The sequence below is a fragment of the Oryzias latipes genome, chromosome 13 (assembly GCF_053564925.1).
Source record: "Oryzias latipes strain Hd-rR chromosome 13, Olatipes_Hd-rR_3.1".
NCBI classification, from domain to species: domain Eukaryota; kingdom Metazoa; phylum Chordata; class Actinopteri; order Beloniformes; family Adrianichthyidae; genus Oryzias; species Oryzias latipes.
Window position 1 is genome coordinate 27,318,047 of NC_136249.1, and position 20,901 is coordinate 27,338,947.

Here is a 20,901-nt window from a genome sequence, read left to right on the forward strand (position 1 = left end):
TCTAAGGGTTGTTACCTTGATGTTTTTGATCTGCAAGCTGCCCGGCGCCTGCAGGGACATGCGTGGGTCCTTTCCCAGAAGACTGAACCCATCTTTCAGCCAGCTGATGGACGGGATGGGCTCACCTGATGCCTGACACTTCAGTAAGGCCACTCTGTCCACCCCGAGTGTCTGATTGGATGGGCCTTGACGAATAATAGGTGGGGGTCTGTCTGCGAGCACTAAGACAAAAAAAGAAAAAGAAAAAAAAGAGAGAGAGAAAAATAATGGGGACTGTTTTTAGAGACAAATGTCTTTAAGCTTGATATCCTAAAATAAAAAATACTAAATGAGTATTTAAAACATGAAAGACACAAAAGCTGGATGTGGGTATTTGTCATAAAGTTGGCTATTTCTCTAAATGTCTGGTAACTTTGCCAAAGAACAAGAATATCATGTATTCCAGAACTCAGTTAAAGAACAGCTGAGTAATGTGTTCTAGTTTCTCTGTTGTGGCTGAGGGACAGTTTCCTGTAGGCTTCTGCCTTATTTTTACAGGCTGCACTCAACTCTGTGGTACACTTAGGGGGTAAAACTCATGACCAAAGAACTCAGTGTGATGAGGATAAATGTTTAACTATATCCCCAATAAAAGGTGACGGAATTACTAAACGTTACCAAAACTATAATTTCTTTTACATTACAAGAAAAGTAGGGAAATGACTTTTACATTTCAGTCCAGCTTCCATACTTTGATCATTTCCATTTATAGAAGTGCAGAAAAAGCCTTTGGGTTTTTCCTGTGAAGCACTGGGTAAGACAAAGGTGGTCTTCTAGAGATTTAGCACTCCACCACATAGACAGTTTATAATTTAAACTTGAATAATGTGGAGTCCCCCTGGCATCGCAGAACCTACATTAATTAGAAAGTATGGATTAATGATGTCAGACCTGTGGGGGCTAATTACCTAGTCTACCTCAGTAACCTTTCAACACATTATTACATCCCTGGTTTCAACCCTATTTTCTCTTCCACATTTACATCTGACCAAATGAAGAAACTCCAGGTAATTTATTTTTCAGGTGATATGGTCACCCTTTGCTTAGGGGTTCATCTAAAACACTAGTGAAAAACAGTGGAGATGCCAGTTTTACCCTCTGCAATGAGAAAAATGTGGCATATTAGTGGACTTATCTGTTTTAGTGCATATCCGCATACATGAATCAAAAGAGAAAAAAGTATTTCAAGTTTAAAGGACCTGCCTTTTAGCCGGGAACTCACTGATATTTGCCAAAAGACTTGGGAACTAATAAATTCACCAACACTGTAAACCCGAACGTTCAGAGTAATTAAATATAATGAGTAGCTAATACTCAAAATTTTAAAATAACTCTCCTAACTCAATCATATAAAGTTTGTTCAACACATTCCCTGTTTTGAGTATATGTAACTAATAATTTTTAATTTAAAATAAAATATGTTTAAATTAAGTAAATTAAACTTAAAAACATAATTCAAGTGTAATATATAGATTTAAGTATTGCAAACTGTAAACCCGAACGTGCAAAGTAATTAAAAATAATTAGTAGCTAATACTCAAAGTTTTCAAAAAAGGTCTTCTAACTCAATCATATAAAGCTTGTTTAACACATCGCCTGTTTTGAGTATATGTAACTAATAATTTTTAATTTAAAATAAGATATGTTTAAATTAAGTAAATTAAACTTAAAACATAATTAAAGTGTAATATATAGATTTAAGTATTGCATCCTGGATTTCTTATCTCTCTTGTTTCAGGTGGATTAAACAATTCCTTGCCCCGCATGCTCTCAAATTTTTATTTTTATTTTTCTAAATATTGTAGCAACCTGCAGCCCCGCCTTCAGCCCCTAAGACTCATGGGAAGTGGGAAATCTTGGTGTGAAAACCATGAGTGAGAGGGCTGGAAGCAGAAGTCACATGCATGCTGTTTGGCTGTTTGTGTGTGTTCAAATAAGTAGAAGAAGTAGGCAGATGTGAAGGTTCCTTTGTACAATAAAACATATTGTTTAAAAATATACTTCTTGTAAGAGTAAAATTTACATATGAATTTAGAAGTGTATTCCTTTTTTAAATTCATAAATATAGAGAAAAGTACTCTCATTAGTTTTATTTAGGCATTGCACAGAAAGAAGTGAGTCATTAATATTGTTAGGCAGGTGTTTACAACATTTTGTTGGAAAGATAAACTTTTTTCCGTTGTTCTATCTTAATTATTTGGTTTGGTGAAAATAAATCATTTTTTTTGAGTTCATTCAACTTAAAAATAACACGTAGTTGTCTGATGTTGTTATTTCACTTTCAATCAACTTAATTGAATTAAGTTGGTGTAACTTTGGTGTAAATGCACCATGATGTCATAACGTAAGGCGGCGCAAGGAATTATGGGATACCATTTTCTTTGCCAATCTGGGCAGATTGGGGTTTAAGTGTGCATTTTTGTCCATGGTTTTTGTTGTGTAGCTGTTTTACTCTGTTTTAACTAGTAAATTAAACTATTATTTTTATTTCTTTCTGCACCATAAATTAGAGTTTGGTAGAGGATGATCAGCAACCCCGTAGAGCAGAAAACATGGTATGTCCCATAATTGAAGACCGAGTTCTCAACACCCGAGCTCCTGTCTTGAACTATGAGACATTGCTGGGTCATTCATGTCTTTGATGTGAATAATTCCAGGTCCAGTAGTTGAAACTTTAGAAAAATGTGCCAATGTAAATTGTTGAAGCAAAATTTATAATATGTTTTTTTCAGTTAGACCAACTTATCAATTTGAGTTAATGTGCCATAAAAAACTAAGTTGCATAAACTCAATTCAATTAGGTGTTAACAACTGAAGTAATTCAATTAAGTTGGATCAACTTTTTTTCTTTTTAGAGTGTTTTAAGTTACCGTTACTCTATTTTTTAGGCAATCATTTGCCTAAAGAAAATAAGTTTTGAAAAGCATGGTTTTGAGTTTACTGACTCAAACAAATTGATTATCCCTGTACAAGAAGGTAACTGATATATATCGAGTTCTGTTAGGATAAAATTGTTGTTTTTTCCTATTTTTTTAAGTTATGCAAACTTATTCCTGTGGCTTTAAAACTCAAAACTGTGAGTCATAGTAACTGATGACAATTAAGTTGTCTTAATGTGTAAATGTAAGTTATATTTAATGCCAATATTTGACTTGCACGAATTGACACTTTTAATTTAACTGTTATAAAGAAATACAAGTAGCACACAATTAAATCTTTTATGTTATGGAAAACTCAGACTTTTTAGTTAATCAACTCAAAAAAATTGTGGCAAATGATTGCCTTAATTTTTTTAAGTTCTGGTAACTTGTTTGGGTTTACAGTGAAGATTTAAAAACCCACTCCAATACAAATTGTGTTTTCAGTGTTTATAATGTGTTTTCATGGATTTTAGATGATGGGGAACTTTATTCTGATGGATCAACTTGTCTTAATTTTTCTTTGTGGTTAAATCCAATGTTGCTCACCATTTTTGCTGCATCACTAATTTTGGTTTAAGTTGTTAGGGGCTGTATGATAGCAGGAGTGTTTCAACAGATAGCTCACATTTATGGATGACGGGAGGGGGGGTGTTGCTTCACACCTACGATCCCACCACAACTCAGAGGCAAATTTCTTATAAACAACTGCTGTTTTGCAGAAACTATGTCCTAAAAAATAATACAAAGCTTTTTATTTTTACTAAAAACTGCAAAATCATAATTAAAAGACCACTAGTAACGCTTTTACAATATATCAACAGATCATCGAGGTGGGTTTTTAACGTTTTTATTCTCACCCGATTATAAAACACGAATTAGTGAATACGTGGATGTTTTATCAGGGATTTTTTGAAACAATATCTTAAATTTCATACATCACATTTTTAAGTGATATGCAACTATAAGGCAAACTACTTTTACTAAAAGCGAGTGCAATGCCAAAGATATGTGTTTTGCCCAAGAATTTGATGCATCTGATATGTCATTTAGGGGTGACAAAGGGAGGACGCAGAGCTAGACTTGGCCTTGTGTCTCTAGATCAGGAATTTCTCATTACAGATCTCCTTGAACCTCACATTCTGCTGGCGGGACTAGGAGCTGTAAATCACACATGGACTGTAGCAGGTGTGGCCATGACCTTACCCAGACCCTCCTTAACTGCATCCTACTATCACTCATCCCGTCTTCAACTCATGAGGCACCCTTCATGCCTGCGCGTCATTCAGAACAGCCTGCTAAGTGTAAAAACCCTGACACAATTTGAGCCTGATAAAAAATACAAATAAAAGTTAAGAAAATTACATGAAAAGAACAGTGAAATTTCAATAAAATCATTCTAGCTAAACATTCTTGTTAAATAGACAGTTTATTTAACTGTTTTTACTAGTGATAGGAAATATATATAAACACACACACAGACACACAGAAGGGGTTCCTGCGGCGATTTTAATCTTTGTGCTAGCAGGTACTTCAGCAGACATATGGGTAGCTGTCCATCTTGGCATCACCACAGCCAAGCAGATTAGATGCTTCCACACTTAGGAAGACCGCATAATTCATTCCACAGGAAGCTATTGTCACCCCTCTCTCTCTGTCTCTTTCACTTGCTCGCCGCCCTCACACACATACTTCTCCTTCGTGCAAACGCTTGCCATTAAACTTGAAAGAACTCAAGGACAATGCTTTATTTCCTTTACAAAGAGAGAATACGTTTTAATTAAATTCTTCCAGAAAGAAAAAAAAAAAATCCGAAGAACATCGTGCAAAAAACAGAGATGAAGGTCATGGAGGTACTGACATTTTTTAAGTGAAAGCTGTACAGACAAAAACAAAAATTTCCATCGAAGGCCAGCTTCTTACTAAACGTTAAAGCAAGAAAGATGCCACATCTAAAACGTCAAATAAACGAGATTTCTAAAATTCCTGTTCGCACAGTCTGGCTGTTGGCCCAACCGTTTCATTGTGTTTGCAGGGATGTTTGGGTGTTATCTAATGTGCAGCAGTGAGCAGCAGTGAGCAGAGTTAGAAGACATGTTAGTTTTCCCTCACCATCTGTGACCTCCAGCTGAGCCTTGGCAAGGATGCTGCCTGCAACGGTCAGGGCCTGGCAAATATAGTAACCAGCATCTGACCGCTGCACTGAAGTGATGGTGAGCTCTCCGCTGGGCGACACTGAGAAGCGACTGTTGGGCTGGTTGGGAAACAGCAAATTCTGCAGGAAGTGGAACAAACAGCTAATTAATGAGAACAAGGAACAAGTGCAACCAGGACAAATCACAAAATCACACACCCACACACTTCCACCAAACTCACACACTCACTATGCACACTCCCAAACAAGTAAATTAGACTGTAACAGCCGCAGTATGAGCAATTTCATCTATCACATGGTTAACCAACCTGACAAACTGCAAACAATGAACACTCTTTTTGATTTGTGCTTCACACACTTCCCTGTGCGAGGCCTATAAAATGTGCTGGGTGTTTGCTCTTGTGGGGTCTATGACATCTGTCCTCTCAGTTTTAGGTTCATGCCTTTGTTTTTATCTTCATGTTTACATCTGTTGACATTTAAACACAAAAAGGAAGAGCCAACTAATCTTGAATTTAGTCAATTTTTTCCTGGAGGGGAGGCTCTTTTTAATCAATGCTGATTTCTCTGTGGTAAAATATAGTTGTATGATACAGATGGCCTCTGCAAATTAAAACACTTTCAAATGTTGACTTTGTGGTTCTCAAATGACAGAAAAACAAATCTTTTTTTTTGCTCTTTATGAGTTTAAATTTAACTTCCAAACAAATACTGTCTCTTCATACAATTAGGGTAAAGTTGCGCCTGCATAGCTTTTTTTTTAAAGTATATTTTAGTAACAATAAAACACAGAAGTGAGCTATTAGCTATCAACAGTGGTGACTTTTATGCTCTGGGCCACATGAATGTTTGTGTGAACACGTAAACACCACGTTTATCTGTTTGAAGAAAACTGTGTCATAATTTTGGGCTGCGGGCAACAGATAGGTGCATGTGTTTCCACCTAGCCAAAGCTGAGTAATATCTCTGGCTCATCTACAAGCCCCAACAGGCTGCTAATTGGCACCGTTGTTGAGCATTATGAGGACATCCAGGTATTTGACGGAGGTTATCTGTTAAGTGATGGATAAGATTGTTCTTATCAGTTCGGGGTCAAAGAAAACCGATTAGCACTTTTCCAGGTGTGCTGCTGTTTGACAGCTCCTAAGAAGAAAGGTGTATCTGTGTCTGTAGTAAAGATATCGATGGGAGATAGTATTTTAAGTGTGGGTTTGTTGAACATACAAGAAACATAATTTATGCAGTCTGTTTGTTGACAGTGCCAAAGATTCAACACTGCCTTCTGAAAATACGTTCACACTGGGCGTGTGACGCATGCTGTAAAACTCATTCTTGAACGTGGGTTTACATGGTGTTCACATTGGACTGTCGCTAATATTGCTAGCGCTTGTTCGCTGACCTATACTAGGAAGAGGCTTGGTGCCAAATGTTAAAGCGGTGCAAATCTCATGAATTCTGCTCCAGGTTTTTTCTTTCACGGCTCTGTTCCGGTCTAAGATAGACTTGGTGCCATATAATTTCCGGGCACAAACCGCTAAAATTAATTTCACCACCATATCAATTTTCAAACTGTTCTGTCACATCCGTGATTTAAAGGAGATGCCATCCATTCGTCACTACCAAATCAGAGTCCTCGATTGGTCAAAGTTCAGCTCGGTGTAACTTTGAACACGTGTTCAGTGGCTATGCGTTTGCAATGTAGATTCCAAAAATGTACTTAAAAATGTGTGTAGTGAGGCGTAAATGCAAGTTTTGAACGTGGAATCCCAAAACGCCCATTTATGCGCATTTACGTAGACTTTCCATTGGAAGTGGCTGCTTGAATGGACATTGTAGAGGGTATGAACATAGCTCTAGAAAGCACACTGTAAAAACAAATATATATAAATTAAAAACATTCTGTCTATACCTGACTCCCCTCCTTTTGCCAGAAGACAGCAGGTTGTGGATTTCCTTTGGCTTCACATGGAAATGTGGCATTACGGTCTTGTGCCACAATTTGGTCTCTTGGGCGAATGACAAACTGAGGTGGAGCTACAATTACAGAAACCAAGAGACATGGTCATATGGTGAGAGGTACAGAGTGCAACAACAGTTAAGGGCTAAAGATCTTCAAGCAAAAGCAGGCAATATATCACATGGTCAAATCAAGATGGGAGTGTTTCATAGAGCTGCCATGCAGTTTTCTTTATCATAGGGACGATCATATTAATCACACAGTTCATTCATCTAGATTAAGCCCGAGATGAATGAATGACAGCCACAGAGGCACAAGAGGAAGTGCCCAAGTCACAATGGCAAAGAGATCTGAGAGAATACATTTCCAAACATACACAGCTGATTGTGTCTGACTTTCCATATGTAGAATTGACTCCACATGGGAGCTCTTCTCATATAAAAGTCAGTATGTGGTGAGTTTGGAGGACCTGATCAAAGCTCTAAAAGAAGTGATAGACAGAAGGCCATTTCTATGGGTCTCACATATCAAGCTAACACCCCGACTGAAAAGAGAAAAAGCTCAGAAACTGCTGTACAGGTTTTATATTCTCTACATCATCAACAGCCTGACCAATTGTCACAGACTCAGCTGCAGCAGAAAGTTCTAACATGACTGATGTTAGAAGTTGGGTAATAGAGATTAGATTAGAGCTTTAAGTCTTTTGTATTGACTGTTTCTTTCCATGAAATTTAACACACAATTTTCCTTGTACATTTTAGCTGCTTTAATAGAACCCAAAACAAAGGCTTTCTTAAAAGGTTAGACTGAGAAGACTTCAATAAGAAAACATCTTGATTTGCACTTGTAATATACGAATTAGACTTTTTGTTTGTAAAATGCTATGGGAAAAGCAGGCAAGATTTGAGGTGGATATACTAGAATCCACAAAAACCACAAACTTTTTATCAGATTATCCTGCCACTAATTACATTAGGCTTTAAAAAATACAAATCCATTAAAAAAATGTGTGCACAAGACTTAAAATGAACAAAAATTAAATCAATTGGTAATGTTATACTGGCTTTGTCTGTCTTGCATCCAAAGAATACAAACTGAAGTAATTATTTCACAACCCACATACTGAGGGGAAAGATAATTAGTTTAGCAACCTTTGTTTTTTTTTCCCCCTGTGATTGTCTCTGGACATCATGTTGCCAAGTATTGTGTTTGCTAAAATAGGACACCAACTGTTTCTTACAGGAGGAACAGTGACTCATTTGCAATCTAAGAACTAAATCTACACCTGTGTAAATGCAAATTTTGTATTATAGATTAAAAAAATATGTTGTCTTTCGAATAAGAATTTGTAGAGATGTTGAAAATTCGGTGCCAAAAAATTGTCAATTGTTGCAGTGCAGTAAGTTGCAGCATCTCTGTTTCTTTTGATTTCCGCGTAAGTCCGGCGTCCGTAGATAAGCCAGCTGGTTCCAGTAAGACCAAACTCTTCCCATTTGGCTGGCTCCTTCATGTAATCCCTTTTTGGGGGTGTGTGTTTGTCAAAGACACACACAGTTGGGTATGGTACAGATGGCAACAGATTTACTGCCTCCCCGTTTGGCCTTCTGCAGCTTGAATATCTCGTGGCTCTTATAAGGCTGGGCCTGATACCCAGCTCCTAAATCATGCTCTGGCAAGGACACTGTTTACTCCTTTTTCATTCTCTACTCTGCTTCATTCCATACACCACCTTACTAAGAATATTGTTTCACACTTTACGGAATGGTTGCTATTATTGGGCTGCCAAGCTCTGTACCTCCACACATAGTCTTTATTAACTACCCCTGATGTTATGTGCAAAATGTGAAAGAAGAAAAAAATTCAGCAGTGGGAATCAGTTTACTTGTAGAGTACATTTACTACATAGCACGCTGTCAAAAAGGCCACAGTTATACATAAGTATCTAGGTTTATGACTTTTCTTTGGCAGAAATTGTATTTTGAAAACTTATTTTTAATAGCTAGAAACATGCTTCCTGCAACCAGAACCCATTTTTGCAGCTTTCAAAAATGATTAGTAAGGGTACTGTAGTTGGTGTGAACCCAAATATGTGCAGAAAGCCCCACTGAGGAACATAGATAAACATTTTCTGTCAAATCTACTTTAGGTCAGTGAGTGACGGTTTCATAGCTTGGCTCTGGACTAACTCACACTTGGTCTGCTTCAATTTAGAGACCCTTAATGACACATGAGCAGCCCTTTTCCTATCCACTCCTACAGGAACACATGATTATTGGCCCATATTTAATTCATAGTAAGCCACATCTGGCTGGTTTGGAAAGTGCTCCACATATGACAGCAGTCAAGTCAGGGTGAAAAGTACAAATGGACAAAGAGACAGAGATCCATTCAGCACTGGCAGTCACAAACATTTCCTCCTCCTTTAAAAACCTGTGTTCAATCATATTTTATTCAAAAGTTGACAGCAATTACTGTCTCTTCCCACAGGCAGACTGAATGTGTAATTTCCTCCATCTTCCAGGAAGTTGACAGTTTGACAATCGCTGAACAGCTACTGCTGTTTTGGCAACTGAAGAGGCAGCGTCTATTTTATTTATTTATTTTTAATTCTACTGCTCCAGCTCGTCTTAAAAAACCCTTCTAGTATTCTCTTCCTTTCCATTCTTCATCACACTGCATGCTTATTTATGCTGCATTCTTTAGTCTCCAGCATAAGAGACATGCATCTCCTGGATGTCAACTGTGTCAATGTGATATTTTAAGCAAATGTAATTTAGATTTACCAATATGGAAATATATTGAGACTCCCATCTTTGCATGGCATAGCTCTGTAGGGAAGCAGCTTACCTAAAATGAGGTCTCTGCTTTGTTTTGCAAACATTACAACATCTTTAAGTCATATCAATGAACTAGACATTTGAAGCTTTAACAATTGACCTTAAGAGGTCAGACTGAAAACAAGTAAAGATTCTGAGATTCAATAATAGCAGAGTTGCATTCTCGAAAAATGCTAAGCTCTCCTGTTCCAGAGGAAGTTGTTTATTTCACATTTGATATTTCCTTTAAAGTCCCACTCCAATCATATTTTGATCTATTGTAAAAGCTTTTAGTAGTCAATTATTTATGATTATGATGTTTTTAGCTAAAATAATAATAAAAAAAACGTGTAGTCTAGAACATAGTTTCTGCAGAGCATCAGAACGCAAAACGCAATTTTAATATTAATTTTCTTTCTATTTGTCCTCCATCATGAGGAAAATGCCACAAGAACATGTTGCAAAACACCAAAAACATTATTTTAATTGGATTGAAAAAAAGGAAGAAACTTTTATTGATAAAATAGATCTTTGTTACTGAACTTTTTTGTGGAGCCTCACTAAGTTCAAGAAAGTTGCATTGTTTGAAATATCTGCATTGACCTTGTGAAGTTGCTGCAAACACGCATCAGTTGATTAGGTTACCTACTTAATAATGGATCTACATGTCTAAACTTATACAAAAACAAAAATAATTTTAAATGTCAGAGTTCGTCACATTCAGATGTGTCAAAAGGAAGCAAACTTAGTCAGGCGGCCAAATGCAGAGATGGGTGGATGAAAAGTGAGAGAGCATGCAGAATGGGATCAAATCAGAGGGATGGGTACTTACCAACAGGGCGAGCTGGAGACACAACACAGGTGGAGTGGAAACAAAAACAAACAAAATAAGACACAAACGAATAAAACAAAAAGAAGAACACAACAGACATAATCAAATAAGACCAAAATAAATCAAAATCAGAGTGAATGACACGTTGAGCCGGGGCCGACACACTTCTGGCACAGTTTAAGCGCGACACAGATGAGCCAGTAGCTTTTGTCCACCGGACAGTTTGCAGATTAATGGAAAGCATCTGTTTCTCAGAGCTTTGAATGGTCAAAGCAGTCTGGTGTAAACAAGAACTTGTGGTTTCCAGATGCACTACGAATTCCCCTTTGGGTAATAAACTTAAGACTTAAATGCTACTGGTCCGTCCATGTCTGCATTAGTGAAATCTGCAATTCTATGGGGTGGTGTGTGCTGCAACAGCAAGGCAAAGATGTGTTTACTGCAACTGCATATGGACAGAGCAAAGAAAGAAAAGAGGGCCAAGCCCTCTTAATTCAGGCTGCTTGCTCCAAAGAAAAATCTCTTTTTCTAAAGACCTCAAAGAAAAAATTGGAGAATGTGGAGTTCCCTTAGAATTTCCCTGTGGCTTCACTGTAAAAATCTTGCTATAATCTAGCCTCCAGAAAGGTAAAAGGTTTATACATCCCGGGCCTTGTTGTACCTCCTTCTGAAACTCTGCATTGGTCTAAATCGCTCCGCAGAGACTGTAAACCCTTGGGTGTAATGGGAAGATGACTGGCTGGAATAGGGTAAATTATATTCAGAATGTTTTTATTAACCTTTGAAACCCCAGGTGTGGTGCAAACGGTGTGCACCAGTAATCTGTGAAATGGCTTTGCTGACTGGATGGTTACAGTAGAAGCGGAGGGAGAGGAGTGATAGTGTGTCGATGCTGCTCTTGGAAATGTAAATAATTTAATAGATTCATAGACTGTCGACATTTCTGTTTGCTGCTGAAGCCTGAAAACTGCAACAAAATTAAAATAACAAAAGCAAGAGCAAACAGAATTTTTTAACTTTGTATTAGTATACAGGAGCCAACTATTCCATGACTTCTATGCATCACATTGCGGGAAAAAGACAACAACACAAGAAACCACCAAACAAATAAGATTTCATACCTCTGACTGTAAGACTGGCAGCGGCTTCCAGCTTGCCAACACGGTTTTCTGCTACACAGGTGAATGTGCCTTCATCGCTAACGGAAGCCTTCTTCACTCTCAGCACATAGTCGTCCTTGTCATACTTGATATCGTATCTGGAAACAAGAACGAAACATAAGAAGAAGAGTCTCTCTCATAAACTTCTGGGGTTTGATGTATAATTAAAAAGTGATTCACCGTTCACAGAAAAGAAAAAACTCCAAGCCCATTCATTATTCATTAATCGGTATGTGTATGTCTACAACGCAAACAGATTTATGACTGTGAATACTGTCTGGAGCTCCATTTAAACTGAGACATCATGATTAAAGTAGAATAATGTCTCAAACTGTTCCTCTTTATTTGCACATGTGAATGCATGATCCCTTTACATGTGTCTCGTGCTAGTTTTGTTTCGTGTTTCAGTGTGTCACTGAAATAGATTCTGGTTTTGGAGGATGTAAGCACAGTGTAAGTGATGCTGTGTACGAGCGGTCTGTCCACCCTAAGAACCCTCTGCTGTCTGACCCAGTCAAGGATTACAAGGTTGAGATAAAGAGATAAAGAACTGCTGTACTAAGGCTTAAAACAAGATTCCCATTTTAAAGACTGTACTGATTGTTAGATTGCAGACGAATAAAAATGAATACAGACGAAATTTCTTTATTTGTAGACACTAAAAATAACCCAAAATGTATTACTTTGAGGCCAAAAGCCAAAAAATCCTTGTAAAAGGCTTTGAGGGGAAAAAAGAAGACTTGATACTATAACTCCTGTTACAGCATATTTTCATGTACCATCAAAAAAATCTGACATCAACATCTGCCTGAAGTGACACAAAACAAGTCTTCCAAAAATGAATAAGTTGTTATGTAACTAACCAAAAAAAAAGATTTCAAATGAAAAAAAAACTTACTCTGAGCAACAGTGCACTGCTTTTGTGTGTTTAAATAGGATTTGGATTACAATGGATCTGAATAAAGCACACGCTAATCTCTGCCGCAATTTTCTAAATATTTACTTTTATCACATTAAACCTTTGAAAGAATCCTTTTTTTAAATGTGTTAATTGTGGATAATAAAAAGAATAAAAAAGTTTATAATGGATAAAGCCTAGAACAATTGGATATCATAACACACTATGATTTAGAGTGATACTTTCTAAAGTGACTGTGGGGAAACAGTCAGCCATGGTCCATTTCCTTCAGAGTGAGAAAAACCTCTCCGCTGAACTATCAGCTGCACAAATGGCTGTTTGCCACTGGCAGCTCCAAAACAAATTTATCCTGTCTATCCATGTCTTTTTTTTTTTCTTTTCTTTGTAGCTGTTATGACACTTCCTGAAAAGAAAAAAAAATGTTGAAAGGTAATTTTACTGCAGCACATTCCTCAACTATGACTGCCAGTTCCACCCCTCCACACAGGCACTTAAAAAAACATAATGATTATAAGAGTGACTCATGACTGAACGCTTTTTCTACCGAAAGGGGACATACAGAACAGGTAATGGTGAAGGGAGCAGATAAAGGCTTTATTGTTGAATCCAGGTGAGTTGCAACTAAGGGAATGGGGCAACCACATCGTCAAATAAAAAAACAAGCTTCTTAAAAAAGCATTAATCCAAACAATGCCCCCTTATCATACAGGTAATGATGTCTTGTGTTTTTAGAAATAAACTTGAAAAAAGTATGTCCACATTTATCCTGACGGGGTCAAAATGTGTATTCTGGCATAATCTGAAGCTATGTTCACATGCCCCTTGTCGAAGTGGGTGCAAGTGATCATTTCCAAAAGAACGTCTGCAGGCTTCCGCGTTCAAAACTATCGTGTTCACGTGTCGATACTACAGTTTCTCCAACCATTTTCGGACTCTACTCAAAAAACGCACAGCAAATGACTATGTGTTAATAGCTCAGCCAGGCTTAACCCTTGTGCTATCCTATGGGGTCAAGATGACCATTGACGTGTCATCCCTACCATGACAAAGGTGGATAAAGGTGGAGAGGATTTCATGTAATCCATGGACACCAGTAAAGATCACAAATCATTGAAGAAAAAAGTTCAGCGCACTTATCTTGTGACCCCACTCCCAATGTTAAAGTGCCTAGGATAGCACAGGGGTTAACTTTGACCAAATAGGGACTTGGATTTGGTAGAGACAAATAGACACTTCATGGAAATGCCAACCATTTGAAAATTGATCATGAGGGAGAAATTAGTAATTGTGTTTTTTTCTTTTATATATTGGAATAAAGCTGTGAAAGAAAGGCCCTGGAGCAAGATTTGCGAGATTTGCACTGCTTTGACATTTTATTTCCAACTGTAGGTGGTGGACATGCACTAGAATCGGGTAGTGACAGTCCAGTGTGAACATTGAGGCTAAACGCCCATCCCATGCCTGTTGTGAACGTAGCAGCACATCTATGGATGTACTTTTTAAAGATACAGAAATTGTAAGACTAAGTGTAAGACTTCTTACTACTTTGCAACAACAAACTCTTTTTAAAATGGAGTACCTTTTTCTATCCTTACAGAGTGGCATACCAGTGCCTGAAAGAAGTGTGCACACTGACTTTTATGATTAACCCTACACTATATGTATTTATGGGGCCTTCTCTTTCAGGAAAGAAACTGTGTCTAGAGGATTATTTGGTTCAAATCTGGAGTGTCAGAAGTTTTTTGCATGCATTTCAGCGCTGATTGCAGCATTCTATGAGGGGAAAAAAAAGTAAAAGGAGATGAAGACTGCCGATCAACAAAATCTGACCTGTCTGGACCAAAATTTAATACATGCAGCAAATAATGGCACAGACAAAATTTAGTTCAAAAAATTTTATGGTAATCTTTTTTTAACTGTCTCAGCTGTATCTAATATTAATTTTCTTCCGTTTATTCCCTTTTGGGGACACAGGGCTGCCGGAGCCTATCCTGGCCACTTGTTGGCGAAGGCAGGGGGCACCCTGGACAGGTCGCCAGTCTGTCGCAGAAACCTAATACATGTATATATTTCATAAAATATGACCATGGATCAAGACATTTTGCCAAGAATTGCCTATTTTAAATCTCAGCTATGGGATTTAGCCACATCCATGTTCCTATATGCTGGTGAATATGTGCAGGTCCATACACCACAAGTTTTGATAACACTGGTCAACACTGTCATGAGTTCAGTTGCAATGCTGTAGATGGATGGATTTGTTCAGCTCTCTGGTCTTCAAGAATCGTTTGCAGAGTGGAAAAAAAGCAGGTAAATTTACACTGGACAAGTATCACATTGTTCTCCGTCTTGGTTCTGTCAGTTTCTCAAGACAGAACTAAAGGCTGGTCCATAACCTTCTGAAAGGATATGAGGGCAATCAATCCATAATCAACTTCCCATATGGAATCGGCCTGGATGACAACATGAGTGGAAATACTTAGGGATAAGAGGAGGTTTTGGCCCCAAAGGCAGATATGCACACAACCAGGGAACAGTAGCTCTTTATTGCAACTGAACTCAGGGAGAGCACTGTTCTCTATTAGAGGAGGAATGTAACTGCACAAGTAGAGGGCTGTGGAAAATACAGGAGAGCCAAGTTTACCTTCCTGAACTATCTCATCATGTCAAGAAGGGATGATACGCAAAACAAAGTAGACTCTGCAGGAGATAATATGTACAAATTCTGTATGCAGAGCCTGTTTCACTCATGTGGATGGATGAGGAGTGATGGGAATGTAAGGAAATGCCAAAACAAAGCAACATTTTCCTTGGTGTCAGCTTAAATAGTTTTCAGAATGAGATGGCACAGTGAAAAGAACATTTAGACTCCACACTTTAAAAGCGGGACATCTTAAAATAACTGGAAATTATTTAAGAGGATTTGTCTCAAAAGGGTCTGTCAGGAACTCAATCACCTGTGTTTGACCTTGATGCCACTGCCAATTCCTCTATAGCAGATCATCTTATCTGCTACACCTTTGTAAATACACATGAACAGATCTGCTTAGTGGCATAAGCTGCCAACTCTGTGTAATAGTCAGAAAAATATACATTAGCAGACTGATTCAGTTTGTGCACTTGCCAGCTGCTCAGACAGTTGCTTTTCTGCTAGTTTCAAACTCTCCTCCTTCCTAAGTGAAGATAAAGTCTTCATGTCCAGGCCACTTCACCTGTAACAGGGAATCGATCACTTACCACCACTTTTCATTGTATAACAATCAAGGCCTTTATCTAGTTTCTGGCACTTCTGTCTGCCAACAATCATCACCTCACCCTACATTAACCACAAAACACAATGGCAGCATTTAAACCTTAGTGATTAGGTTGGAACTTAGTAGGAGTTTTATTTTATTTTTTGTTGTTGCACAGATTATTAACCATCTCTGACGATGAAAAGAACAGCACCACAGGTCCAAAAATAAATCTCTATCTCTAACCTAATGCCTCATTCACACCAGGCATGTGACGCACGTTTTTAAACGTGCTTAAACGTGCTAAGCTAGTGTATGTCTGTCACCTATAGTTGGAAGAAGCTTGATGCAAAATGTCAAAGCGGTGCCATTCTCGAAATTCTTGCTCCAGACTAGTTCTTGCACAGCTCTCTTCCTTGGTGTCATACAATTCAAATCTCTGAATCCACACAACCTGGAATCATTAATTTTTCCTCCATGATCAATTTTTAAACAGTTGGCAATTCCGTGAGTTTAAGGGGACACCATCCATTCGTGACTACCAAATCCAAGTCCCTGATTGGTCATAGTTCTGCCTGATAAAAATTGCAATAAGTGTGCAATGGACACACATTTTGTACGCAGAGCCTGAAAACAGTGTAGAAACTTCTATAGTGACGTGTGAACGCAGAAGTTTTGAACGCGAAAGCCCAAAATGGGCATATTGTCTTTATATAGACTTTCACTGAAAGTGGTTCGTTGAACATGCAGTGCTGAGGGCGGTGTGAACGTGGCTTAAATCTAAATAGGTAAGACATGAAAACACAAAACTTAGTAAAATTAGAGCAAGGTTTAAGGAAAGCCCAAAAGTGGATGTTTATTAATTAAATTGAAAAAAATAAAATAGTGGCATTTTGATTATTTGTTAGTAAAAATTGGTTCCAAAAAGGCTTTTATTTCCTAAATATCAGATGTATCCTGTAATAAATCAAGTGAACTATTGAAGACAGAAACCGTAGCTTGTCATCTTTTCATTCTGCTGACTTGCAGATTGGAGAAATCAGCAGAAGGGGATGGTCAGCATAACACAAGCTCTCCTGTCATACTGGCTTTAACAGCTCTCTCAAACAGACTAACCCACACACCTCAAGTTTACAGAAAGACACCCCCCCCCACACACACACACACACACACTCACACATACACATCCCGCAGGAATTGAGTCAGAAAGAAAGGTTTTTGTGCTGAATGTTGAATGCAAAGGCCGCAGTGTGCAGGTCAACAGGGACAAGAACCTGAATACAAAGACCAAACAGGGTCTGATAAAGCCCAGGTGAGGGCACAAAGGTCCAGGGCAAACGAAGGGATGGCACAATTCCAAAGAGAACACATGCTTCCCCACAGAGCCTGTAGGGGCAGATAAATAATTCCCTCACTGTGTGGAATACGCACCAAGAACATGTTTTGGTCAGCATTATTTTTTCATTCTCCTTTCTTATTTAGCCTTATTACAGGTGAACATTAATGCCACACTTGAGTCGGCAGAAATTATGACAATATTTTAAACTCATGCAAAAACAAGGGGGTTGGCAAACCAATATCATGTTATAAAGAATACGCCTTCATTCCAACCTCATTTTTAAAACGAGTGGTCGGGTGATTTTCATTTTACATGCAATGGTAAGTGATTTTATTTACACACAGTAACACAAGGTGGTTTTACTCTTCCACTACTGTTGTAATAATTAAAACCAGATTTACTGTTGCTAAATGTCCAGAACTTGGCATTTCTTATAGGAGACGCATTTGTGTTTGTTGGGTTTGTTTAGTCCCAAATCTGTCTCGATTTATGTGGAATTTTTTTGTAAGCTCCATGTTGATATTGATTATGACATCTATGAGGTAACCCCTGCCTTATTACAGTCAGTTTGTTTGAATAGTTTACGATCCCTAAATGTAAAGTCATGAACATTTCTGTTGCCATTTTATCCCAAGAAAATGGCAACACACATATTTGATATGCTATATCATATTTTTGTAATCCCCCTGACATTAAACTTCACTACAGTAATTTAGTTTAAAGTCCCACTCCAATCATGTGTCAATTGTAGAAGCATTCCCATGTGTTTTGTTAATTATGATTACGCTGTTTTTAGCCATTTTTTTTTCCTAAAAAGAGTCGTTTTTCTAGGACAGAGTTTCGGCAGTTCATTACAAATTCGACTCTGATTTGTGGGTGGGACTGTTGGGGCGGAGTAACCCTCATTGCCCATTATTCATCTGTTTACACTTTATACCACTAGTTACAGCTCCTTACATCCCCAACCGAACATTAATGGTGCAAAAAGAATGCAATATCGGAGCTATCCAGACATTTATAGCCGGATACCAGCTCTGACAAGGAAAACAAAGACGTACATGGATCTAATCATCTGCAAGTGGATGCATCAGAAAGGAGCAGAGCAGATAGCTTCTGGGTTGCCATTGTAGGTTCTACGTCACAACTGTATCTTTTTGAAATTACATTTTTCCGTCTGCTCCTGATTCACAACGATTTGAATAAAGAAATAATCAGAAACACAATAAAAAGCTTAATTTTTTTAACATTTCCTTTATCATTAGCAAAATACCAAATTGGCCTGTTAAAAACACCAAAAAACACAATTTTCATTTGAGTGGGTCATTAATTGTCTGACAGGGAGTTTCATGAGGTTTCAATTAACAGTATGTAAATTAAATTAGAGAATTTATTATTACATTTTTGTACTAAAAAAGCGTGATGGCTAAAATCTCAAGGCAGATTGTTTGCTGATTCAAAATTCACATTATTTTGACATACTTTGAGCAGATGAAACCTAAAACAACATTATTGTCTGAGTCCACTAATTGAAAGCGTTCCTGTTCTGTCTCTATCTTTTCCTCTATCCCGTAGAGACCGTCGCCACTGCCATCTTGCTGCTTCCTGTCTCCAATGTATGTGCCAGTGTTGGTGTGTGTTTGCCTGTAAGGCGGCTGGAGACTCTAAGCATATTAACAACCTGTTTACTCAGCTGAGGCTCCATTTTCATTTTTGCCATAAAAAAATTCCCCATATAAAAGTTCACAGAGAAACCTGGGTATGCAGAAGAGCCAGCAAAGACAAGTTAAAAAAGTGTTAAAAAATAGCCACCATAATAAAACTCTTTTTTTTTTTTTTACCGGTTATCATATTAAGAAGGACAGTGTTACCTTTTCAGATAAGTAGAAAATGAAGACCACTTCCCACTGCATTCAGGACTCTATAAACCTCTTCAGGCTTTTATTCTGACAAGGCCCAAAGTGGGACATCATTGGTGCTCATTTTATTTATTTTTTCCATGCCAGTTCTCAAACTCATGTTTTGATGTTTTAAAGTCCTCTGCCAAGTGACAGAAACAGATCCTTTTTCGTGTTCACTGGATAATTACAAGAAGCATATTCCAATATAAGGAATTGTCTTTTTGAGCAAAAACAAAAGAGTTCTTAGATCTTTTTATTAGACTCAATGCAATAATTATCATTTATTCCCATTCGCAGCATCTTCCAGCAGACATGGAACTGAATAAGGCCAGACTTGAAAGCACCGTTACAGTTAGCAAGGACATGGTGCATGACACTCATCCAGCTCTGTAATAAATCTGTTAATTAGTGTACGAAATGAATTTTTTTAATTTATTTTTTTACAGCCAACTCAATATCAAAGACTTCATTCAAATACTTGTATGTGCTTGCTTTGGCGCAGCGCTCCTATCCCGCTGCCCAGTAAACTGAATCCTTATCAGACACAAACAACCCGCCTACGCTCGGCTTTGCAGCTAGCCTTGGGAGATGTCAGGTCCACTGAGTGTATGTTTTATGAGGTGATCCAAGCAGCGTGCGACCAGCCTGCTGGCTGGAGACAGAACACTCGCCTCTTTGAAGTCAATGACACCACTGCTGACCGCGAGTCAAGTGACTCATAGTGAAGCAATAGGTTGACACAAACAGGGAGCAGTAACTGCAGTATCGCTATGTTATCAGCAGCCAGCGAGGCATGCTGTATCTGGCTTTGGCGCATATCTTCCTCCTCAAATTACAGACTTGTGCGGATTCTCTCTTACGTCAGTTTCTGTTTCTGCACTTGTGACCGAATGCGCTTCTCATGTCTGTGAGAACATGCAGACTGAATGAGGTTAAATGTTCAGGGAGGTGGTGACCATCTAGCAGGTTTTGGAGGTGTCTGAGGCAGCTGCACCTGTGGACAAACACTTAAGGATCATGTCAATGGAATACTATGTCTCATCGGATTTTGAGTCATTCTATCTTTGTTTTCATCCCTCTGATTATAAGCCTGGCACGTTTTCATCCTCTTTCCTTGTGTGGATATTAGTCAGCTATAGATGTCCGACACAGAGTTTGTTTTTCTGCTTTTAAGCCTATTTACTGACACATCAAATCATCTATCAGACTTTAATGCTTTGTACAGTATTTGTCTTCTCCCACCATCTGTGATCTGGAGGTAAGACCTATTTCCTACAAAGACTGACACAAACTTACATCATTATCTTTTTGACCCTTGTCACACAATCCTTAACACAGACAGGCAGAAGATGACTCGGTCCGTTTCAAGGTTTATTTGTTTCTGAAGACATTCACGTGAAAGCACAAACCTCCCTCGAGGAACATCAACGTCATCTTTTCTCCAGCGAACATTCGGTTGGGGGTCTCCTTGCACCTGGCAGCGGAACTCAACCATTTCGTCCTCCAGGACCACCTGGTTGATCGGCCTTCGAATGAAGGTCGGTCGCTCTGCAGGATGGAGAAGTATGCACTTTCATCCTGCTATTTCTTAGATTCTGCTCATTCCAAATCACCAGTGTTCAATCCAAAAAACTT

The 20,901-nt window shown here is 38.2% G+C and overlaps 1 protein-coding gene across 18 annotated transcripts in view; it reads right to left on the reverse strand.

The window, feature by feature from the left end:
* Positions 1-20,901, reverse strand: part of robo2 (roundabout, axon guidance receptor, homolog 2 (Drosophila)) — a 281,917-nt gene that overhangs the window by 42,399 nt on the left and 218,617 nt on the right. For 10 of the 18 annotated variants that reach the window (XM_078929649.1, XM_078929644.1, XM_078929638.1 and 7 more), the window contains exons 5-9: positions 20,676-20,814; positions 11,839-11,975; positions 7,022-7,146; positions 5,070-5,232; positions 16-221 (exon numbers count right to left, since the gene is read on the reverse strand). In XM_078929649.1, the coding sequence (XP_078785775.1) occupies positions 16-221; positions 5,070-5,232; positions 7,022-7,146; positions 11,839-11,975; positions 20,676-20,814 (770 nt within the window). Of the gene's footprint in view, positions 1-15; positions 222-5,069; positions 5,233-7,021; positions 7,147-10,717; positions 10,730-11,838; positions 11,976-20,675; positions 20,815-20,901 lie in introns of all 18 variants that reach the window. The other 8 variants (XM_078929648.1, XM_078929641.1, XM_078929643.1 and 5 more) reach the window with 1 other exon arrangement.